General features: G+C 35.1%; 1 protein-coding gene across 2 annotated transcripts in view; it reads right to left on the reverse strand.

Annotated features, from left to right (window-relative positions):
• The window catches only part of NCAM2 (neural cell adhesion molecule 2), a 605915-nt gene that overhangs the window by 149890 nt on the left and 429513 nt on the right, over window positions 1-26512 (reverse strand). For both annotated transcript variants that reach the window (XM_005674756.3, XM_013966137.2), the window contains exon 9: window positions 10242-10392. In XM_005674756.3, the coding sequence (XP_005674813.1) occupies window positions 10242-10392 (151 nt within the window). The remainder of the gene's footprint in view (window positions 1-10241; window positions 10393-26512) is intronic.

A 26512-nucleotide genomic window follows, 5' to 3' on the forward strand; every position in this document is an offset into this window, starting at 1 on the left:
CAAAGCAAGAGAGTTACAGAAAAACATCTATTTCTGTTTTATTGACTATGCCAAAGCCTTTGACTGTGTGGATCACAATAAACTGTGGAAAATTCTTCAAGACATGGGAATACCACACCACCTGACCTGCCTCTTGAGAAACCTATATGCAGGTCAGGAAGCAACAGTTAGAAGTGGGCATGGAATAATAGACTGGTTCCAAATAGGAAAAGAAGTATGTCAGGGATGTATATTGTCACCCTGCTTATTTAACTTATATTCAGTGTCATCATGAGAAATGCTGGGCTGGAAGAAGCACAAGTTGGAATCAAGATTGCCAGGAGAAATATCAATAACCTCAGATATGCAGATGCCACCACCCTTATGGCAGAAAGTGAAGAGGAACTAAAAAGCCTATTGATGAAAGTGAAAGAGGAGAGTGAAAAAGTTGGCTTAAAGCTCAACATTCAGAAAACGAAGTTCATGGCACCTGGTTCCATCACTTCATGGGAAATAGATGGGGAAACAATGGAAACAATGGCTGACTTTATTTTTCTGGGCTCCCAAATCACTGCAGATGGTGAATGCAGCTATGAAATTAAAAGACGCTTACTCCTTGGAAGGAAAGTTATGACCAACCTAGAGAACATATTAAAAAGCAGAGATATCACTTTGCCAAGAAAGGTCCATCTAGTCAAGGCTATGGTTTTTCCAGTGGTCATGTATGGATGTGAGAGTTGGACTGTGAAGAAAGCTGAGCGCCAAAGAATTGATGCTTTTGAACTGTCGTGTTGGAGAAGACTCTTGAGAGTCCCTTGGACTGCAAGGAGATCCAACCAGTCCATCCTAAAGGAGATCAGTCCTGGATATTCACTGGAAGGACTGATGCTGAGGCTGAAACTCCAGTACTTTGGCCACCTCATGAGAAGAGTTGACCCACTGAAAAATAGCCAATGCTGCGAGGGATTCTGAACAGGAGGAGAAGGTGATGACAGAGGATGAAATGGCTGGATGGTATCACCGACTTGATGCACATGAGTTTGCGTGAACTCTGGGATTTGGTGATGAACAAGGAGGCCTGACATGCTGTGATTCATGGGGTCGCAAAGAGTTGGACACGACTGAGTGACTGACCTGAACTTACACCATCACATACTGTGAGCTGGCTTAATATCAACCATACTTGGATAGTAGAAAAACAAAAGCTTGTCCTTGCATTTGCTCTACTGAAATTCAACCCCAAAATTCTGATTTAGGGCCACAGAATTCTGGCTGATTAGATTCAAATTGTTGGACTTGTATTTTTTTCAAGAATTAGGTACCTTAACTTTGATGGTCATGCTATTGTAGACTGAGGTATTTATTATTAAGATATAATAAATCCAAGAAGACAAACCTACTAGCACCACACCCTAAGAAGGAAGTGTGGGGGAGGCACTGTTATGGACTGAAGATCAGTGTTTCCATAAAATTCACATGTTCCAATGTGATGGGATTAGGAAGTCTGTCTTTGGAGAGGTGATTAGAAATAGATGAGGTCATAGGTTGGAGCTCCTGTACCCCAAGGAGTTAGGAGAGAGTTTTTTCCTCTTGTTCTGCTCTCCATCATAGGAGGATAGAACCAGAAGACAGTGATCTGTATTTGAAAAAGGTCCTCACCAGAACCCAACCATGCTGGCTCCCTGATCTTGGATTTCCAGTCTCCAGAACTGTGAGAAACTGATTTCTGTTTCTCATAAGTCACCCGGTCTATGGTACTTTATTATAGCAGCTCAAACAGACTAAGCCAGGCTGTAAGCAGTCTACCACAAGGTCTTGGCCTATTTTTCAGGATCTTCAGGATGACAAAACCCAGTGATACCAGTGAAGGATTGGAAAGATGTGATCTTAAGGTACAGCCTGGTCCTGTAAAGTTCTATCCGCGATGTGGTTTTCTCTGTCAAACACACAAAGTTCATTCCTACGAATGAATTTTGTGTCTCCTCCAAAGGGGCATGTTGATCCCTAATCCTCCATGTGATAGTGCTTAAAGGTGGGGTCTTTACAAGTAATTAATTTTAGATGAAGTCATAAGAGCAGAACCCCCATCATGGGATTAATGCCCTTAAAGAAAGATGACGAGAGAGGAGGTGTCTCTTTTTCTATATGAAGGAAAGGCCATGTGATAATAACCTGCAAAAGAGCGCTCACCAGGAACTCGATCATTATGGGCTTTCTAGCTTCCAGATCGTGAGAAATAAAAGTTTCTGCTAAAGCCACCCAGCTTAAGATATTTCATTATAGCTGCACAAACTAGGACATCCACTGTACCAGGAGAACTGAGATCACTGAGACAGGTTCTTCATTCCAAGGAAGGGCAGAAAAATGTGATGAAGGTAGAATTTGATATTTCTGGACCATTAAGTTAAGCAGGTGCCAAGAGGTAGCGATAAATCCAGTAGCTACACAAAATGACTATTTCATTTGTTTGTTTGATATTTGTTCATATCTAAGATGTATCTTTTCAAGGGTCAAATATTTTCTAAAATTCTTTAACAACTTTTCATCATCATCATAATTTCTAAAGTATATTTTCACAAGATTTAATCTGCATCAATTATATCTGTCAGAAATAGATACAAACTTGATAAAACTAGAATAAGTTATGGTATCTGTACACATTAAGAATGCTAGATATTTAAAGTTTTCACAGAGGGTCCATGTAAAGTCTGGGTTAAAAAATACAGATGACCAGTAAAATGATTTTTTTTCACCTTTCTTTCTCTTCTTATTTCCTTATCTTCTGGCTGTAGACATAAACTTTATATTTCTTTCAGATGTTGTCACTGAAATTCTCATGTTGGGTATAAAATCTAAGTAGTTGCTGGCATTAGAACCAAATTACTTCTATAAGTGAGCCATCTTCTTTAAAGTTTGAACAATTTAAATGTATTATGGTGAGCACACAGGGTAGGTTCATAAGACAAGATTTTAATCACAGATATAAAACGCCTGTCTGTTATAAACAAGGAGTTTTCTAATTTCTATTTGCTTATTGAGATGCTATCTTTAAATGTAAAAGTCATGGTCACACCTTACCTACCTCATCCAGTACATGTAACAGAGAATACTACCAGAATTAGTTATTTTGAGTGATTGCAAATCTTGAGGAAATAATTGTGATACAATAAATGGAATAGGTATGGAAGTAACATAAGTCTGTATTAAAAGATTAATTAATCTCTCTATATCCTTAAGAGTTTCCTGATATAGCTAACAAATTTTATACAGGAGAAAATGCATTTAAATATTGCTATTATCTCTAACAAGAAATAAAAGCAGGTGCAGAGAGCTCAATGATAATAAAATACAAATAAAAAGTCAATATTTTGTAACAGGCATTGTTACCATGTAACTGTTAAATTAAATTTGTCACACAAAATAATTAAATCTAATTAACAGATAATACATAATGAGTACCTAGTCACAAAATTTAATGATACTCTAATTGTAATCAAACATGTTATGTAATTGGTGCTTATTGTGTTCAGCTACATATCACACGCCTGTTATCTCCTGTGTTTTATAAATCGGAACTCTAGTTTAACTCTTGCTTCTTAGAAAGGGTAATGCCTTTGGAATATTGAAAATGAACTGGTAGGATGCCAAGGAGTCTGCTTAAACTGAAACACAAAAGAGGTTTTGAGCAACAACAACAAAAAGATGTAATCTATACACCTTCTAAGTTTAGTATTACTGGAATAAATGTGGTTGGTATCAAATTATAAATGGCTCAATTCTTTTCCACTCATTCTTACAATATTACAATTTAGTTTCTTGAATCACAGTAATGACTATTTTGGTAAAATGTTTGTGACAATATATAATTTCTTTGTAATGTTTATAATTGTATACTGTTTTGAATCAAAGATGGAGACTGGAAATATTCTTCTTATTTCTAAAATGTAAATATTTATTCACATGAATAACTTCTGATGGCATTACAGTCCATTGAATTATATTAAAGAGCTTTTCGATGAGGATGAAAGAAACTAAGATCATGGCATCCTGTCCCATCACTTCTTGACAAATAGAAGGGGAAAAGGTGGAAGCAGTGACATATATTATTTTCTTGGGCTTCAAAATCACTGCAGATAGTGATTGCACCCTTGAAATTAGACACTTGCTATTTGGAAGGAAAGCTATGACAAATCCAGACAGAATTTTGAAAAGCTTTGCTGACAAAGGTCCGTCTAGTCAAAGCTATGGTTTTTACAGTAGTCATGTACGGATGTGAGTGTTGAACCATAAAGAAGGCTGAGTGCTGAAGAATTCATGCTTTTGAACTGTGCTGTTCGAGAAGACTCTTGAGAGTTCCTAAGACAGCATGGAGATCAAATCAGTCAATTCTAAAGGAAATCAACCCTGAATATTCATTGGAAGGACTCATGCTGAAGTTGAAACTTCAATTATTTGGCTACCTAATGCAAAGAGTCAACTCACCTGAAAAGACCCTGACACTGGGAAAGATGGAAGGCAAAAGGAGAAGTAGGTGGCAGAGAATGAAATGATTAGATAGCATCACCAACCCAATCGATATGAAACTGAACAAACTCCAGGAAGTAGTGAAGGACAGAGGAGCCTGGTGTGCTGCAGTCCATGTGGTTGCAAAGAGTCGGACATAACTTGGCAACTGAACCACAACAGGCGAATGACAATTTAATGGCATTTACTATGTTCCTGAAAAGTGAAAGTGAAGTTGCTCAGTCATGCCCAACTCTTTGGAACCCTGTGGACTGCAGCCAACCAGGCTTCTCTGTCCATGGGATTCTCCAGTCAAGAATACTGGAATGGGTTACCATTTCCTTATCTGGGGATCTTCCCAACCCAGGGATTGAACCCCGGTCTCCTGCATTGGAGGCAGATGCTTTAACCTCTGAGCCAACAGGGAAGTTTCTACTACATGAAAAAAAATATGAACTTTAGCAATTAATGACATAAGGTGAATAATTATTTTATTTTCTATCTAAGTATAAATTTATCTTTTACTAGAATATGCATGTTTGCTAAGTTGCTTCAGTCATGTCCGACTCTTTGAGATCCTATGGACTGTGGCCCGTGAGGCGGCTCCTCTGTCCTTGGGATTCTCCAGGCAAGAATAGTAGAGTGGGTTGCCATGCGCTCCTCCAGGGGATCTTCTCCACCCAGGTATTGAACCTGAGTCTCTTTTGCATCTCATTCAGTCTCCTGAAGTGGCAGGTGAGTTCTTACAACTAGTGCCACCTGGAAAGCCCCTACTAGAATATAACTAACCATAAATAAATTTTAAATATATAACTAACCATAAATAAATTTTCACCATAATATTCTTCCATTTTAAAACATTTTTTTTCAGGATTCAGTTTTAATAAATTATACTAAGTACCTAGAGGGTAATAATCTCATATGTCTACCACAGAGTAGAGGTTGGGCACATACATGGGCACATTGCTAAGAATATATATTGCTAAGAACCTAAAATTAATTCTTAAATGTATCATAAAATTTCAAAAGTGAGCTGGACTTTTAACATTGTGGAATTAAAGAGTAAATTTTATTGTGAAAAATAGAACATTTGAGTAAAGCATATAAAGAAATACTATAAGAATCTGGGTTAATCAAAGAGGAATCTAGACTTCCAGAGATTTTCAACTCATGTGTAATAGATATTTAGAAGAAACTCATCATGGGAAGAAAACAAGAGGCCCCGGCTTAGATATAGGATGTGTATGTTAAATCCACAAGCAAAAGACTTCTTATTTAAAGACTGAGAAAAAGAAAATATGTCAATAGAATGCATGACTCAAGTTTGATAGTGTGTTTATTAATCTTAAGTATAAATATTTTCATTTGCTTTACATGAAATTCAGCCTTAATCAGAAGAATTATTCCCTTGCCAGGCTCCTCTGTCCATGGGATTCCCCAGGCAAGAATACTCAAATGGGTTGCCATTTCCTTCTCCAGGGGATCTTCCTGACGCAGGGATAGAACCCAAGTCTCTTATGTCTCCTGCATTGGAAGGTGGGTTCTTTACCACTAGCACCACCTGGGAAGCCCTTGTAGGTAAAAGAAACTATTAAAAATCTGAATATCTAACTCTAAACCTCAGCTAAAGCCATTTATTTATTTAAGACACAGTGCAGAGCTTACTGAATCTCAGTTCCCTGACCAGGTATTGACCCAAGGCCATGATGCTCCAAACCACTAGACCCCATCTCACAATTTAGAATTTGAAATAATTCACATACCTAGAACTTACTATAGCTTTCAGGTAGATTTAGTATGAGTACAGATAAAAATATCAAATTAAATAAAATTGACTACATAGAAGATTGATACACTGAATGAGAAAAAGGAACTTAACTTCTTCTTAGGCCTTTGCAATTGAACAATCTTTTATCATGGTAATGGTTTATTTAAAGCTCTGTGTGTGTGTGTGTGTGTGTGTGTGTGTGTGTGTGTGTATCTGAGTTGTTCAGTCATGTTCCACTCTGCGACCCCATGGACTGTAGCCCTGCCAGGCTCCTCTTTCCATGGAATTCTCTTTCCAGGCAAGAATACTAGAGTGGGTTGTCATTCTCTTCTGTAGGGGATCTTCCCCACTCAGGGATTGAATCCAGGTCTCCCACATTGCAGGCAGATTCTTTACCAGCTGAGCCAATATGATTATAAAAAGTAAGAGTAAAATTTGAAAAAAAATTATGAATGGAAGACATAAATTAAAAATTGCTGTCTGGACATGCCAATGATAGCCCAACTCCCCTACTGGTAATAATTAAAAAGACTGGAAATAGAACAAATCAAACAAAACAATAACAACAGCACTACCCTAAGGCTTCTATAGAGGGAGCAAAACAAAATTGGGGTTGTGGAGGGGAATGAAAACTAGTTTCCTTGTTTTCTTTTCTTTTTTTTTTTTTTTCCAGCCTTATTGCTATGTCTAGAGGGAAGGTGCTAGATAAGGAGTTTCAAAGTGATTCTGGACATAAAACACATCCAGAAATATAGAGGTACTCTGGAAAGAAGCCAATACAGATTGAATAGTATGGGGATTATCCTAGACAAGAGTCAGAGAGGAGATGCCATAATTCTGGGTATAAAACCACAGAATACTCAGCCTAAACTCTGAGCTCTACACACTTAGAACAGATACACAATGCATAGCAAAGACATTAAGAAATCAACTGAGATTTGAATAACTGATTACAGGAGACAACACGGAACTCAGGGATGATTATCTACTTAAAATACTTTTTTCCAGATGGTTGTTGAGATCCAGAGTCTGCACAGGACAATATTTATAGTATCTATGACACAATGCCATATTTCTCAACATTCCATGAACCAGGAGAATATGAACAATTCTAAAGGGAAAAGACAATTATCATATGCACACTCCAAGATACCTCAAATATTACAACTATTAAATATTTATTTTAGAGCAGCATTTAACTATGTCCAATGAGGTAAACAAAAATATATACAGAATAAAAGTTATATAGGAAATCTCAGCAGAGAAACAAAAAATACAAAATAGAAAAAAATATTTTTAAAGCTAAAAAAATTAATATATTAAATAAAACAAAAAATTCACTGAATGGACTCAGTAGCAGTAAGGAGATTATCAGTAGAGAATCAGTTAACTTTAAAAGTAAACAACAGATATTGTCTAATCTAAAGAATAGTGAAACATAAGATTCATAACACTGAACAATGTCTCAGATATCTTTGAGTCAAAAAGTCTATATGTTTGTAGTTAAAAGTCCTAGAGATGAGAAAGAGATTAGAACAGAATAAATATTTATAGATTAAAAACTGTCAAATATATTGACAAATGCAAATTTACAGATTCAAGAAATTCAGTATACCTCAAACAGGATAAACCCAAAGAAAACCACATTTAGACTTATTCTAGTCAAAATTATAAGCAACAAGATGAAGAAAATAAATTGAACTCAGCTTTAGAAAAATGACACATGGCATAAAAGGGATAAATAAATCAAATTGCCATGGATTTATCATCAGAATCCAAGGAGGCTAGAAGACAGAGGAACCTCATCTTTAAAGAAATGACAACCTAGAATTCCCTCCCTCTCTATCATTCCTGAAAAAAATCATCAGGAATGATAGAGAGGGAGAACATTTTCAGATGAAAATAATAATAAAAAATAATAGATGATATCCCCAACAGTCATGCTCTACAATAAATGGGAAAAAAATATCCTTAGACTGGAGGACAATAATATTAGAGGAAAATCTGGATCTATAAGGATAGAGGAAGACAAAAAAGAAATTATAAAAACATGAGTAAATAATATTTCTCCCTTTCAAGTTCCTTAATATATCTATAATTTATTAAAATAATTTCTGGTGAGAGTCTCAATTAAAATGAATATGGATATAATGCATATGACATCAAACATTTTTTTAAAAGATCAGTGTGGAGTACTTGTAAAGGCATCTGTATTGTTGCAAAGCTTTTACATTTAATATAAAGTGTCAGATTATTAACTCTGAGAGAGCCTGAATAGCTATTTGTACATAAGACAAAATACACCTAGTCAGGAATTAGTGGAGAAAATGAATCATTCATGAGGAAGACATACATTAGAGAGAGAAAAATGATCCACCAAAGATAAGCACAGCCTGAACCTTTGAGCACATTAATTCACATGGGCCAAGGAACTGTGCAGCTGTGACTAAATTAAGGATGTTGGGTTGAGAATATTATCCTGGATTATCCAATGTGGGTCCAATGAAATGGCAGGCAAGTCAAAGATAGAGACAGTGTGAGGAAGGAAGCAGAATCAAAGTCACGTGATGGAATGTGGGACTCATTCTACCATTACTGGCTTTGAAGATGGAAGGAGATTGCAAGTTAAGAAAAGTGGGCATATTCTAGAAACTGTAGAGCCTCCACAAAGAAACACAACCCTACAAATACTTGATTTTATCCCAGTAAGTATCATTTCTGACCTCTAATATCAAGAGTTTAAAATAATATATGGTATTGTTTACAGCAAATAAATTCATGTTCACTGGTTATATCAACAACAGGACACTAAGAAGATACAGACTATAAATGTATATTATGTCACTGAGCCTCAAAATACAAAAAATGCAAAAATAAACAATTAAAGAGAGAGAGAAAAAAGTTCACAAATATAATAGAGGATTTTAACAACCATCACTCTAATAGAACAAATTTGGTGAATACATAGAAGATTTAAAGAACATATATGTGTTTTAAGTACATATTATGTATTCACTAGACAGATAATATGCTGGGACATTAAACAAACCTCAGTAAGTACAACAATAATCAAAATCATATAGAGAATATTTTTTGAAGCAAAACTGAATTAAATTATAAATTAGTAACATAAAATATCTAGGGAAATGCTAAATATCTGAAGGCTAAACATATTCTCACAAATAATATTGACCAATGATGAAATAATCTACAAAATATAAAGTATTTTCAACTGAAAGCCAAGAGAAACACAGGGGATGACCCAGAGAGATGTTGTGGGGAGGGAGGTGGGAGGGGGGTTCATGTTTGGGAACGCATGTAAGAATTAAAGATTTTAAAATTAAAAAAAAAAAAAGAGAAACACAATCAATCACTATTTGTGGGATGCAGTTAAAGTACTGCTTAGAGAACAACTCCAGAAAAAGCTGAATAAACCAATATGTAAGCTTTTAAAAGCAAAGGAGGACTGCACCTGTGATCAAAACCAACTTGAATTTGGTTCACAATCAGTCCTTGCAAAACAGAGTATCCTAAATACTGTGTTTTAAATATTATACAATAATTTATGAGGATGTGAAATAATTTAACAAAATTTGAATGAGAAATGAAATTCTCACTACATACATGAAACACAGGACCAATAATATTAAGAATAAACAGAAAAAAATCTAAGATGTTGATCAATTACTGATAATTAACATGGTTCTGTTTACATTGTGATTTAGGCTAAACGTTCCATTAAAAAGTAACAGTTTTTACGGTAAGCAGTATCAAGACTATTAAATGCAGTCAAATCTATATTGTGAAATCTCCCATAACCTCCACTAGATGTCTCTAATAACTTGACTTTGGCTACATTCCTTCTAATGTTATATAGGAAATACTGCAACATGAACTACATCTGTGTTTTGATTTTCCTACAAAACTTAATGTTTTTCAAAGAAGAAAAAAGTTGTCTTAATACACAACTGAACAAATTAAAATAACTTACATTCAATATCAAGGTACATGCTCTTTTGGTGCCCTCCAATTCTACTTGCAGCTTCACAGTCGTATCTCCCTGAATCTGACAAGTCCACATCTTTAATGTGCAGTGAAGAACTTCCATGCTGCCCTTTGACTTCGATACGTCCGTCTGGGCTCTGTTCACATTGATTTGGGAAAAAAGGAAGATTTTATGCTTATTTTGTGTAAAATGATGATGAAACATATTGCATTTACCATTGATATAACATTTCAAAATAAACTCTTAACTGTATTCAGTTTTTTATTTCAAAAAAGCACTGCTCCCATATTTATACTTTACTGGTTTTAGCTTATCCATTTCAGGGACACTGACATGCACGTAATAAAAACATGTTTTATCAATCTTTATATTTAGCATGCTCTTTGCTTTTTAGACTTTCACTTGCTTTTTATAAAGCTAGTATGTTCTTCTAGGGACTTCCCAGGTGGCTCAAGGATTTTGTTGTTGGCTTTCCGTTGCGTTCTTTGCAAACAGCAAAATGACAACAATGCCTATTTAATTCTGGCTACAGCTTACCAGCAAAAATACCTCTGCCGTACTTTAGTTTCTTATTTCACCACATAAGGAAAATGTACCAAGATGTATGACAATTAAAGAATTTAAAAGGAATTTATAGTTTTCATTTTTGAATGAATGCAACAGTATTGCTTATAAATATAACTGGTACCATATGCATCACAGATACAGTAATAAAAGCACTGTATTCTCCAGAAGTCACTGGAAACAATATGGAAAGATTACTCACATACTCGACAAGTATGACTCAAGTCAAGGAATTACTTATAATCCTATAGTCATATAGATTGTATTTCAAATAAGAATTATTGTGTGTAACATAATTAGCATATCCAGAATTGTTTTCTTAAATCATGTAAATACCTTAATAGCACACATATTAAAACAGAGGTAGTTTATTCAGTCAATTTTACTTTGTACTGTCAAGATATACAGTGGACTTTTAACACTTCATAACTCATTGAAGATATCTGCTCTACCATTATCGAACTGATTCTTTTTAATATTTAAGGCTTTAGTGTTCAATAGAATATTGTATGTCATTCAATTGAAATATGTATCTTATTATACACAGTATAATGGTTGTATATTTTTATATATGACAGATTCAAATAAATTTCAATATGTGTGTTTACTTTGCATTATTAAAATGATGTTTAATCATTTTTCTTTATTAATATCAAAAGACTATACTTTTTCATGGCTTGTGGGATCTTATTTCTTTCACTGGGGATCAAACCCAGAGCCACAGAAGTAAAAGCCTGCTTCATAATCACCAGATCACCAGGGAAGTCCTTCACTGGACTCCCTTAAAGGCCTTTTCAAACATGTTGATTGGGGCACAATATGGTTACTGTTTTTGCTTTGTAATTCTGTATGTGAATGCAATCATTAAATAATCCCATTAATTATTGATAATTTATTATTTGAGAAATAGTCTTCAAAAATAAAGAAATAAGCAAAAGCATATTAGGGGTGCAACTTAGGCCAAAATTAGTCAAAAATATGTTCCCCACCTTCCAAGTACTGCTAAAGAAATAGTAAGGTGAAGTTTTCAATCTGAAGGGCATTCTATTCTGCCAATTTTTAAGATGTTCAGCTGCTAAACCCATTTACTTAATTGAAAGAAAACAAAATGCAAGTATTCATGGAAGTTAAAAATCAGAATGAATGAATAATTGGCCAAAGTAAAATGGCCAATTGTTATACAAGGTAACTAACTGCTGTTTCCTTACTAAAAAAAAAATATCCTTTGGCCTTTATTGCACCTCTATTCATTGTTAATTCTCTGGTAGCTCATTTGGTAAAGTGTGTCTGTAGTGCAGGAGACTTGGGTTCAATCCCTAGGTTGGGAAGATCCCCTGGAGAAGGGCATGGCAACCCATTCCAGTTTTCTTGCCTGGAGAATCCCCACGGACAGAAGAGCCTAGTGGCCTACAGTCCATGCAGTCACACAAGTCGGACACGACTTAGCAACTAAACCACCACCACCATTCATTGCTAAATTCTTTTGAACTTGCCTTCCTTTCTTTTGTGCTGACTTCCCTTGGCTTTCAGGACACCCACATGATCCTGATTTTTCTCCCAGTTTTAGTTGCAGCCTCCTTTGTTTTGGATTTGATTACAGCCTCCTCACTTCCTTGAGGTCTCTGTATTCTGGCCTGGACTCTAGAGCTTTTTCATTTGAGCACTCTACACAGAGATCGCTAGTCACTCTTTCTCCCTCAGGTCCTTCTTTCCCTGGCGCTTCAGAAATAAGACACATCACATGCAGGGAAAGTCCATTTGATACAGATCTCATGTGTAGATGAATATATCACACCCACCCAGCATCACCTGCCCTCTCCCAGGTATCTTTCTTTCTATGAATGATATTAATACTAATTATTTTCCATGCCTCATGCTATACCATGTTTTCATTCTTGCATCAGTTGCTGAACCTTCATTCATCTATTTATATTCTAAGTAATGATACATCTCAGTTTTACATTTTGCTTGACATTACATTTCCAATTTTCAGGAACTGTGTTCCCCTAGACATATCTGCTTTCTCCCTCTCCATTCAGAGTTTAAGTTGTGCTGCTAAGTTGGAAGGATATTGACAGGCGTCTCTTGATTTCAGAGAAAACAATCACACTCAGGAAGAATGCGACCAAAAAAACCTCCCTGACTCTGCAAAATTCTACAACATTATGGTATTTCCTATGTTTCTTTTAGCAAAAAAATCATTCCAGCTGCAGAAATTATTTCTTGTGAAACTTAAAAATAAGGCTTTTTTAAAAAAGCAAATTTTATTTCTCGTAACTACTTTATGATGGTTTCACCACCAGAAATTTTCTATAATTACACATAATATTATATTGCTTCCACCAACTCCTTAGCCTGATATTGATGGACTTCCATATGGTATTATCTTTCTGTTTAAGGACACCTTACAATTTGGGTATTAGTAATTTGGGTTCCAATCAATTTGAACTACTTGTATTGCAACGAATATCCTGTGCTGTCTTTCTCTAAGCATCTTTCACATATCTGTCTCTAATCTTTCCCCCTTTAGTTCTTTCATATCCATGTGGCAGAATTCTACCGTCACTCTTTCCATTTCTTAGCCAAATATACATTTATATTCATAATCCCTCATTGACTACTGTGTGTGTGTGTATGTATAATATTCTTTGAAATCAATGCATTTCTTGGGACACATTGTTTATTCTGGTTTTATCTGAAACTTTGGATTTTATCCTGCAGGTGATATTATAGTTGTACAAATGCAAAACATTTTAATGACATTTCATATGAAACTCACCTAGACTAGCATCTATGACAGAATTGATACATTCTAATTTTTATAAGGCAAATTAACTAATAGTGAAATATACATATAATTGTATAAAGGAAATGTAATTCTTCAGCTATTCTTTACTATGGATGAAAAACTTTGTACTTAATATATTTATTAGAATGTAGATAAGATACATTATTAATAATGTAAAACATCCTTCTTTCATTAGGGAAAAGATTGTCTTTCTGCACATTAAAAAGTAAATTTACCCACCTTAAAAATAAACAGGTCCTTTCGTTATTTCCTGTTATAAATGATATAGCTTTGACTTGTGGATAACTATTCATGTAAATTAGCATGCTATTAATATTGGTAAAAATGGTAGCATTTAAAATACTAAGGCAGCCAGTATGCCCTATCTTTTTTATTTCTCATACTCATGTGTTAAACTGTTTTAGAATCATTGACATTTTAGAGAAAATTGGGGATCCTGTCACTTAGTTACTCAACATTTTTATCTATGTTTGCAATTGTTTTACAATAAGCAACAATATATCTGAAATTAACAGAAATTTAGGAAGAATATAATTTGTTCTATTTCTGGAAAGAGTGTGATTCCCTGAGAAATAAGTCATTTTCAGAGTTAGCATTGTCTCTGTAATAATGCACAATATGCATTTGACTAGAAGACCAAAGTCATTTCTTCTCATTTCATATACCAAAGGGCATCTTTCTCTCTGTGCTACAAAAATATATTATACATTTATGAAAGAAAAGTCATTTATATCTTGGCTTTGATTCACCACCTACAGAAGATTCATTTAAGACATCAGATATTTGACTAAGACAAGTTAATTGGTATATTAGCTGTTCATGTAGTATTTTCAGTTTCTATCACTGCATTAAGATGATTGAAAAGTGTATGACTGTACATTATTCTTTCAATCTTTTATAAAAAGATACTCTCAGAAATTTGACTTGATATTATACCTTTTGCCTTTCTGAAGGTCAACTTAAGAACTGCTTGCTTGTATAGTATTTCAGTATTTTTATAAAATGATTATTCATATTGCTTATTGTCCTTTCATTGACCTCTTAATCAAATATCTATGTGAAAACTATTATCTTGAGTTTAGTACAAAATAAATATTTTGTTGTATATTTTAGCTGTTTTACATCTTAAATTACATAACATGTATCATGGTTGCTATGCTAATGCTGTCACTTCAGTCGTGTCCGACTCTGTGCGACCCCAGAAGGCAGCCCACCAGGCTCCTCCATCCCTGGGATTCTCCAGGCAAGAACACTGGAATGGGTTGCCATTTCCTTCTCCAGTGCAGGAAAGTGAAAAGGGAAAGTGAAGTCACTCAGTTGTGCCCAACCCTCAGCGACCCCATGGACTGCAGCCTTCCAGGCTCCTCCGTCCATGGGATTTTCCAGGTAAGAGTACTGGAGTGGGGTGCCATTGCCTTCTCCACTATCATGGTTACTTTGTGGCTTTACTTGACTAGATTTCACTGCCAAATTTAGAATTCAATTGCAGCAAACAATACATCTGAGTCGGTCAGAATTCCCTTCCTTCTTCCTCACATTTATGCCTTTGAATGTTTTTAGGGTCAGTGACACTTTTGGCCTTTTGCAAAATGGTGGTTCATGTCAGTTACTCAACATTCTTTTGTATGTGTGCAATTGTTCTACAATAAGTGTCCAGGCACTGAGGATACAAGCTGAGCAAAACAGAATAGTTTCCACTTTTAGTAGAATTTAACTTTAACTGATAAGACAGATACCATTTTAAAAGTAAAATACAAACAAAATGCAAACTACCACAGGTTCATTGTGGGGACATTATCAAAGGGGTGGGTTAGAGTCAGAGGTATATTCCTTGAGACACTGAAGTGTGGACTGGAATCTGGAAATGGTGAAAGAGGCAGCGGTGTAGAGAGAATTCAGTGCTGTAGAGAGAATATGGCACGAGAAGGCTTATGGAAAAACTGAGAGAAGACAGCAGGTGTAGAGAAAAGGCTGAGAGCACATGGGATCCCCTGACACTGGAGGCTGACAGAGAACCTGTGGAGCACCCAAGACACACAGATGCACAACAAGTTTTTACCTTTTGGTTACATACTATTTTTTCTCATTATATGATATGCATTTTTTCGGGGGTGGGTGGATTTTTTATTATATATTCTGTTTGTATTATTTTTAATTGCATTCCATTGCATCTCTATTGCATGTAAATTAAATTTTATTTCAAATATGTAGAGGTAGCAGCAAGACATAACTGTTAAATGCATAAGAAAGAAAGACTCTTTCCAAAGGTCATTGGAATTAATTTATGCAAACTAACTTCTCAAAATCATAGGATTCCTATGTTTACTCTTAGTATTAAGGTCTCTTTCCTCTGGGCTTGATCCGACCTTCCTAATTTTATTCCTATTTTCATATCATGAAATAAACTTATGTACATTTACCCTTCCTCTAAGGAGGGTAAACTGATGAAATAAAGAGTAATATGTCCAGGAAAACTTAACTTATAGTTTCTTCACTGGTCATAGAGGTCAAAGGCCTTGTTGGTTTTATACAGATATAAACTCTGTTACTATTCAATGGCTTTAAATCTGTGGATACTAATAATTATGTATCACATTTCCAAAATTTATATATTACTTAAAGTTATATTAAGTATTCCAACTGTATTTCTATATCACTGTTATTTATTATGGTTATTCATTGTGACTAGAGTTCTAAGCAAATAAATTAGAATAAAAGAAATGTGCTTGTAGTATAGCTGATGATCATACTCTGGCAATGTTTTTGCTTACTCTGAATGACAAGATACCTACTTTTATCAAATCCAAAGATAACACAACAACATATTTGATGGCAAGATTTTACAGAAAATTCAGGACATAGGAATTCAGGACAAGCCATAAGTGTGGGGCTAGTGTAGAAAGCCAGTAGGAAAATCCCACAGATTCAAGCTACCGATCCATGTAAAATTTCATTGCTTTCTTCAAGGTTAACAAACTATGAAAAACAGGATGATCACTACTGTTTTTGATAATCATTGCTTTTTCCAATTTTTTCTGTATATCTTCATAATGGAAAAGAGCAAAGTAACAACAACTGCTTATTAAAAAATGAATAAGGGATAAAGAAGCCAAGAAGATATTAAAATCTAAAAGTTATATCCTATTTGAGCTAAATTTTAGTTTCAGGGCACACAACACTGCAAAGATAGAAAGAAGATCTAAAAGAATGAGGCACATTATACACTGAAATCCTTCCTATTCAACAATTTATTATAAGATGGTCAGAGATATTGTAATGGTTTATGTACATAATTGAACTTAACTTGTGAACATTGATATCACATGCTTACACTGTACTGCTCTGAAAGTAATGTAATAACTAAAATGTGAACTCCTTTATTGTAAGGATTTGAATAAATGAGAGGTTTGTTTTAAAGTTTTTTAAATTCAGATTTTAAAATGTTTTTCTCTGTAACATAAACTTAACCAATTAGAAAACAGATCAAATGCAATACTAAAAATACTGTAATTGGAATGGCATAATATTGATAATGATTGAAGCTGCAATAGAATGTGAGATTTCATTATACCATTCTCCCATCTTTGTTTCAAATTTGCGTCACGCAATTTATCACGGAAATTTTCAAACAACATAACCAAGATGGAATGTGTCCCTTTATTTTTGTCAGTTGTTAGAACATACAAAGCAGATCAGAACCCAAATTAAAGTCTAGAGCATACTGTTGCAGACTACTCACAAATCCACGGATTTCTGTATTGAAAGCCACTGAGGTTTTGCTGTAATTATTTTGCAGTATTTATCACAGTGCAGCTTGGCTTACACACAGTACATAACTTTTGCTGCTTTCCCCTAGGTCTGATTAGAATTAAACTTGAGAATGAGATGGCTGGATGGCATCACCGACTCTATGCACACGAGTATGCGTGAACTCCGGGAGGTGGTGATGGACAGGGAGGCCTGGCGTGCTGTGATTCATGGGGTCGCAAAGAGTCAGACTTGACTGAGCGACTGAACTGACTGACTGACTGAAGTTTACATAGGCTCAGTGCAAGACATATGATTAATGTTATTACAATCAGTGATGTAGTTAGTGACCAGTGTCTAAGTGGTATGGCAATCTTGTTCACATTATAGACAAATGAAAGATCTTTGAAAAGCAATATCCAACAGAAAAAAGTACAATAATGTTACATGAGATGTTTTAAAAGTGCCTGACATATAATATATATTCAATAAATTTAAAAATAGTCATTATCCTCTCCCAATAGCATATCTTTATGTAAATCCCTACAACATGCTCAATAATGGAAAAACTTCAGTATGAAGAAATACAAAATATTTGGGGAACATTCTTTCTGCTCTATCTAATGAGACAAATGAGGACCCTGTACTGAGCATTCTTTGGCCACAACTCACTGGAAGCATGAAAAAGACACATGACTGCTCTAAGTGTACATAGGTCTTTTTCCTGTCTGTTTCATTTGAATAAATTGTATTTTTCTCTTTGATTTTACTAGACATTTCTTCTGCAGCATCTAATCTTCTGTTAATCCAATATCATCTTTCTGGCTTTATCTCTAGAATTTTGATTCATTCTTCTATGCTGTTATGTTTCTCTGTGTTATGTTCATGCTTTCCAGCTACCTTGCATACATATGCAGTATATGTATTAAAAGAAAAAGAAAAAGGATATGTGAATGTTCCTATCTACTAATACTGTCAACTTTGTCAATGGATCTGTTTCTTTTGATTGATTTAGCTTTTTTCCCCTAATATGGGTTATATTTTCAGGTACCTTGTATACCTCATAATTTTTATTAGATGTCACACACTGTGAATTTTATGCTTTGAGTGATATAAGTATTATAGAAATTTAGTGATATGATACATTATATATATATATATGATCTCTTTCATGAGATATTGTTAAATTATTTGAAAACAATTTTATTCTTATGAGACTTTTAAACTTTGCTAGGCAAGCTGGGGACAGTCTTTAGTTTAAGACTAATTCGATCGCATTACTAAAGCAACCCACTCCAGGATTCCCGTGGTTCTTTCTGTGGCCTTGCAGTTTCCTCACGTACACACATACACACACACACTTATCAGTATTCAGCTGAAGACTCTTGGGGAAAGCGCTGAAGATCTCTGGAGCTCTCTCTGTGTAAATTTCTTCTCCACAGAGCTCCCTCTCTCTGGTACCCCATTCTGCGATTTCTAGCACCCTTAATTATTCAAACTCAAAGTCAACACTGGCTCCTCAACTAGGAGAAAAGAGCCGGACTCTTCATCCTTGTACAGCAGCCTGGAAACTCTTGACATAGAATACTTGTACAGTCACAGGGCTCATGTCATTTGTTTCTCTTCTCCCATGGATCAATATGTAATCCATCACAATATAAATTTTGTCTGTTGTCATTGTTAAAAGTCAGAGTATAAATCAAGGCTTTCTTCATCCAATATGCCTGGAAATATGAATTCTAACAAGTATTTTAAATTGTCACTAGTCCCACACTTAACATCAGAAAATGCAAGGAATATACCACTAGTGACAACATTTTGTCACATATATGCAAATTCTTATGGTATACAACACATTGCTATTAACAGCATTGTTTTTACCAGCCATACATCACAAAGTAGAATACTACTTGGCAATGTGTGTGTACATTTTTCCTTCTTTTAAAAACTCACATCATGTCAAATATACATTAAATATATACATCACTGTATATATAAGAAATACTATAAAATTAATGTATACAATTACTGTCATATGTATTGGCAGTGTTACAGCAAATATACACTCTGTTTTAATGCACAGCTATGCTGAATGACTCATATATTTTACTTTAGTGCCTCATAACTACATTTTAGGTAGGAGGCTCAAGAAGATAAAAAGTATTTCTCAGCTCTGTGCTGAACTCTTCTCAGTTGTATTAGACAATACAACTGTATAACAATTGTATAACAATTATGGAATTAATGAAATCACTTTATTGGAAATGCTATATATAATACATGCACACAAATACTAAAAACTAATAAGTATAAACAAAAATATTAAAAACAGTTTCATCAAATCCTTTCAGTAAATAGACACAGAAGCAAGCTACCTCTTAAAGATGACTAAAAATTAAAATTTTGTATAACATACATGAACTCCCTTGAGCTGATTTTATTTAGTTTTGGATTTAATTTGTTTGTTTTGTGATAAAGTATCTCTTCATAAAGAAAAGACAAATTTAAAAAATTATGTATATACAAACTCAACTATTTATGATTACTAGAAGTCTTCAATTAAAAGAGAAGATACTCTCTAGAAAGGATCTAAGTTATCAAGATAAGAAAATAATGCATAGCAGAAAGGGAGTTGCAAATGGTAACAAAATTTATTTCTTTACCAAAGGCAAAAAGATGTATTAAGACAGTGTCAAAGTATGGAATGAATGAATTAATGCTACAACCCTAAACCATAGAAAGGAAAAGATACAATGTGGACTTTGTCAGAAACAATAACAGAGTATTATAATAAATTTCTATATTATATTCTTTTATTAAAAAAGAAAATTATGTCTCACACAGGTCTGTGATGAACATTTACATTGATATATATCAAAATTAGATGATAAAAATTTACAGCTGTTATCATTAAAGGGGAGCATGGTGGAAACAGAGAGCCAAGAAGCAGAGATGATCTGGGAAATTGTATTACCTTTACTACAAGAAACAAAAGTGATAAGAAACACCCCTCAAGAAGTTTCTGTGTGCTGGGATATGCAGATATGGAATGTTTAGTAAACAATTATATTACAGGGCAAATTGTTGTAAATATTATAAGAAGGTATTGGAATAGTATAATGCAATGTGATATCTCAAGGTGCTGATCAAAACAGCAGTTAGACTTGTTTTATCTGATACAGAAAGAGGAGATCCAACTCTTTATGGTATACACAGGAAAAGTGTGCCATTAATTGCTTGCTAACCTCCTGCCTCTATAAAATTAGTCTATGGAAATTCCTTAATTATCACCTTTTCTATCACTTGGCCACAGAGTATATTTTAGTTTAAATAAGCAAATGATGTATGAAGTAATCAGAATATTATATCAGTTTATTCAAATGTTTGATGGCTGAGAGGTTAAAGTGTCTGCCTGCAATGCAGGAGACCAGAGTTCGATCCCTGGATTGGGAAGATCCCCTGGAGAAGGAAATGGCAACCCACTCCAATATTCTTGCCTGGAGAATCTCATGGACAGAGGAGAATGGTGGGTTACAGTCCATGGGGTCGCAAAGAGTCGGACACGACTGAGCGACTTCACTTTCACTTTCGCTTATTCAAATGTTTATCACTTTGTATGCTACTATTATTTTAGCATTCTGTTTTTCCTTTAAAATTTTTGCCCCAATAGATTCATAGCTCCTGTGACTTCGCTAGATGCAGTGAACTTCAGAATTGAATGCAAGTATTCATATAGTAAGTCAGATCTACTATTCTGTACATAGTTTAATTTCTTATCCAGTTTCAGATTTTGTAATTAAAAGAATAGTGTTCTACAATTTATACTTAGTTTACCTGAAGAACTCAGCAATTAATCTAGACATCAGTTCAGTTCAGTCACTCAGTCGTGTCCAACTCTGTGATACCCAGAGTTAAAAACCAATAGGCTTATCATAGAGACTTCAGTTTGGCAGTTAAGGACTCTCTCAGCAAACTCAAACATATTGGATACCACAATTAGTACATCAAAGACTTGTGATAGCTTTCTCTACATTTACAACTCACAGTGTACATTCGAAGTTGTAGATGGATAAAGTATATACACTATTGAAAATCTTCCAGCACCCCAGGATTGATGGAGGAAAAGTGAAGAAATCTTACTAGGATTAAATTAATTGATTTTAATAGTAGGACTTGAGGAAAACATGAAGGCAATAGAGATTTGAAGAGTGACCTATCATGTTGGGGGCTTCCCAGGTGGCTCAGTAGGTAAAAAAAAAAAAAAAAAAAAGATTCAGCCTACAATATGGGAGACCCAGGTTCGATCCCTGGGTCAGAATATACCCTGAAGAAGGGAATGGCAATCTACTCTAGTATTCTTGCCTAAAGAATTCCATTGACACAGGAGCCTGATGGGCTGCAGTCTAAGTGATTGCAAAGAGTCAGATATGAGTGAGCAACTAACACACACATATGCTATCATGTAGAGCAGTGTAGGTAAGAAAAGGGTTTTCCAAATGATATCAGAAGCTATTGGAGGCTTCTGAACAACAGAGTGATATTATCCGGCTTATTTCCAGTGGACCAATTTCACTATTTTAACAAGAATAACAAGGGGTAAGGGTGAATGCATTAAAACCTTTATAAAGTTTTTTACAATAATCTTGGCAAATAATTTGGAGGAGGGCATGACAACCCACTCTGGTATTCTTGCCTGAAGAATCTCATGGGCAGAGGAATATGGTGGGCTATGGTTCACAGGGTCACAGAGACATCTGAAGTGACTTAACATGAATGCAGGCAAATAATTATGCTGGCTTGGAGCACAGCAGTAACAGTTGGGTTTTGAGAAATGATCACAATTTTAATATATTTAAAATAAGAATAACAGGACTGACAAAATTTGAATGTATGTATTATAATAAATAAAAGTCAAAAGATTACACCAAAAATTGTAGACTATAATACTAGGAGGAAGGAATCACCATTTAATGAGATTGGGATGACCAAGGAAAATACAGAACTAGAGACAATGTACGGAGCTGGGTCGGGTAGTTATTTAATGTGCAAATGTAGCTACTTGGTAGATGACTGGAAACAGACAACTAGGGTTTAGTTGAAAGGCTCCTGCTTAAAATTTGGATTTTTTTGAATCCAGTTGGTAACTAAAGGCATGAGACAAAATGAATAAGTCAAGGGAATAAATAGTTATATGAGAAAGGAATCCAATAACAAACCCCAATTTAGAGCCCTAGATAATTTAGAGGTCAGTTAGAAGACCAAGACTGATGAGTGAAAAAACAGGAAAGTATAGCATAAGCCAGAGCTTCCCAGGTGGCACTAGAGGTAAAGAACCCGTGACTCAATGCAGGAGACAGGAGACGCAGGTTCAATCCCTGTATCTGAAAGATCCCCTGGAGGAAGGCATGGCAACCCATTCCAGTATTTTTGCCTGGAGAATGTCATGGACAGAGGATCCTGGCAGGATACAGTCCATAGGGTTGCAAAGAGTTGGATACAACCGGAGCAACTTAGCATGCATGCATGAATACCATAAGTCAAAGTCTATGCAACAAGCAGAAAGGATTATTTAATTGAATCAATGCTTCTCTTAGGTAAACAAGTAAAATTAGGTTTCCTAATTTGTGATAAAATTTAGAGAAGTGAATGTTATTAGTAACAAGCTTTCCAAAGAGCTTTTGTGGAGTCACATGATCAAAGCCAGACTAGAATATATTCATGAGGTAATTCTAGGAAGAATTTAGAGAGAACAGGATTAAACAACCTTTTCAAGAGATTTTCTATGAATAGAGGCTCAGCTCAGATGAGATCTGGAAGCCAAATATGATAGTTACTGGGTTGGCCAAAAAGTTTGCTCAGGTTTTTCATAACATCTTACAGAAAAATTCAAAACAACTTTCTGGCCAATCCAATATCTGTCTGTCTACATATATATACAGACTTAAAATATATACTCATATATGAAGGGTGGGCTTCCCTAATAGCTCAGATGATAAAGCGTCTGCCTCCAATGTGGGTGACCCAGGTTTGATCCCTGGGTCTGGAAGATCGCCTGGAGAAAGAACTGGCAACCCTCTCCAGTATTCTTGCCTGGAAAATCCCATGAACAGAGGAGCCTGGCAGGCCACAGTCAATGCAGTCACAAAGAGTGGGACACGACTGAGTGACTAACACTTTCACTTTCATATGAAGGATATATGTACCGTTACCCAAACTGTGCATTTCATACCCATGACTCATTTATTTTGGAACTGGAAGTTTGTAGCTCTTAATGTCCCTATTTATTTATTCCCCACACACCAAATCACCTGTTCATTCTCTATATCTTTAAGTCTGTCTCTGCTTTGTTATGTTTGCTCATTTGAATTGTTTTTTAGATTCCACATATAGGTGAATTAGTAGTTTTGTCTTTCTATGTCTGAATTATTTCTGTTAGCATAATGCCCTCTAGGACCATACATGGTGGCAGGATTTCATTCTTTTTTTAATGACTGAAAAATATTTATATGTCATGTCTTCTTTATCTATGTATAGACTGATGGACACTTAGGGTGCCTCTGTACCTTGGCTCTTATAAATAAAGGTGCAATTAAGCTAGGGATGTTTATATCTTTTTGAATTGCTATTTACATTTTCTCACCATCAAAGAGTCAGACATGATTAGCAACTAAACAACTACTATTACATTTTCTGTGAATGAATACTCAGTAGTGGAATTGTATATCATGTCATATATCATATAGTAGTTACATTTTTAGGTTTCTGAGGACTCTACACAGATTTCCATAGTGGATGCACCAATTTACATTCCCACCAACAGTGTACAAGGGCTCCCTTTTCTATACATCTTCACCAACACTTGATATTTGTTGCTTTTTGATAATAGCCATTCCAAAAGGTGTGAGGTTATGTGTCACTGTGGTTTTGATTTGGATTTCTCTGATGATTGGTTATGTTGAGCATCTTTACATATGCCTGTTTGCCATCTGCATAGGAGTACGTCAAGACTATATATTGTAACCCTACTTATTTAATTTTTATACAGAGTGCATCACGAAAAATGTCAGGCAGGATGAATCACAAGCTGGAATCAAGACTGCTAGGAGAAATATCAACAACCTCAGATATGCAGATAATACCACTCTAAAAGCAGAAAGGGAGGAGGAACTAAAGATCCTCTTGATGAGGGTGAAAGAGAGGAGTGAAAAAGCTAGCTTAAAACCCAACATTCAAAAAACTAAGATCATGGCATCCAGTCCCATTACTTCATGGTAAACAGGTGGGGAAAAATGGAAACAGTGACAGATTTTATTTTGGGGAGCTCGAAAATCACTGTGGACATTGACTGCAGCCATGAAATTAAAAGGCATTTGCTCCTTTTACTTCTTTGCCAACAAAAGTCTGTAAAGTCAAAGCTAGGGTTTTTCCAGTAGTAATGTACAAATGTGAGAAGTGGACCATAAAGAAGGTGGAGATTGAAGAACAGATGCGTTCAAACTATGATGCTGGAGAAGACTCTTTAGAGTTCCTTGGACTGCGAGGAGATCAAATCAGCCAATCCTAAAGGAAATGAACCCTGAATATTCATTGGAGGACTGATGCTAAATCTTAAGCTCCAATCTTCTGGCGACATGACACTAAGAGCTGACTCATTGGAAAAAACTTTGATGCTGGGAAAAAATGAAGGCAAAAGGAGAAGAGGGCAGGAGAGGATGACATGGTTGGGTAGCATCACCAACTCAGTGGACATGAATTTGAGCAAACTCTGGGAGATAGTGAAGGACAGGGAAGCCTGGTGTGCTGCAGTCCATGGGGTCGCAAAGAGTTGGACATGACTTCGTGACTGAACAGCAATATGTTTTTTCCCAGCAGTAAAGTACAAATGTGAAAGTTGGACCATATAAAAGGCCGAGTACTGAAGAATTGAAGCTTTCTAATTGTGGTGCTGGAGAAGACTCTTTAGAATCCCTTGGACTTCAAGGAGATCAAATCAGTCAATCAAAGGAAAGTAACCTTGAACATTCGTTGGAAGTATTGACGTTGAAGCTGCATCGCCAATAATTTGGCCACCTGCTGAGAAGAGCTGACTCATTGGAAAAGAGCCTGATGCTGGGAATGATTGAGGGCAGAAGGAGATGGCAGAAAATGAGGCAGTTGGATAGCATCACCGATTCAATGGACAGGGTGCTCTGAAGTTGATGTTGGCCCACTATAGGGTGGTGTTGGATCCAAGGGTGGCTGTATAACTATGTAATACCTTAATATGGGTACAGATTATAACTGGATTTATTGTGGAGATAAACTGCTGAGTCACAATCCTGTATAACAGAACCTCACATAGTATGAAAGGTCAAATATTAATATATTTTTAAAATAAGCAAATTCACAGAAAAAGAGTTCATATTTAGATTCATAGTTACCAGAGGCAGTGGTGGATTAAGGCAGTCAAAGGACAAACTTCCAGTTATGAAGTAAACAAGTATTAAGAATGTACGATACAACATGATAAATATAATTAATACTACTATGTTATATATGCTATATATAACATATATTTATACATATATATATTTATATTTAAATGAATATAGTATGAATATAGTTATATATAAATACATACATACATACATATACATATATATATATATATATATATATAGAGAGAGAGAGAGAGAGAGAGAGCACATCGCTGACTCAATGGACAAAATGTGAGCAAACTCCAAGAGACAGTGGAGGATAGAGGAACCTGGCAGGCTATAGTCTATGGGGTCACAAATAGCTGAACGCAACAACTGAACAACAAACAAATGTTATATGTGAACATCGAGAGTGAAGTTCTCATCACAAGGAAACGTTTCTTCAATTTATTTAATTTTACTTATATCTGAGATATTGGATGTTCCCTAAACTTACTGTGATAATCACTTCATGATGTACGCAAGCCAAATAATTATGCTGTATATCTTAAAACTTACACAGAGTTTTATGGCAATTATGCCTCAACAAAACTAGAAGAAAAAATAAAATTGGAAATACAGGAAAAAAGATATGCAAGAATGTTTATATCCATTTCATGTAGAATATATATCATAGATATATTCTATGTGTAAATTATATCATTTAATCTACATACTAT

Source organism: Capra hircus, chromosome 1, assembly GCF_001704415.2.
Source record: "Capra hircus breed San Clemente chromosome 1, ASM170441v1, whole genome shotgun sequence".
Classification (NCBI taxonomy): domain Eukaryota; kingdom Metazoa; phylum Chordata; class Mammalia; order Artiodactyla; family Bovidae; genus Capra; species Capra hircus.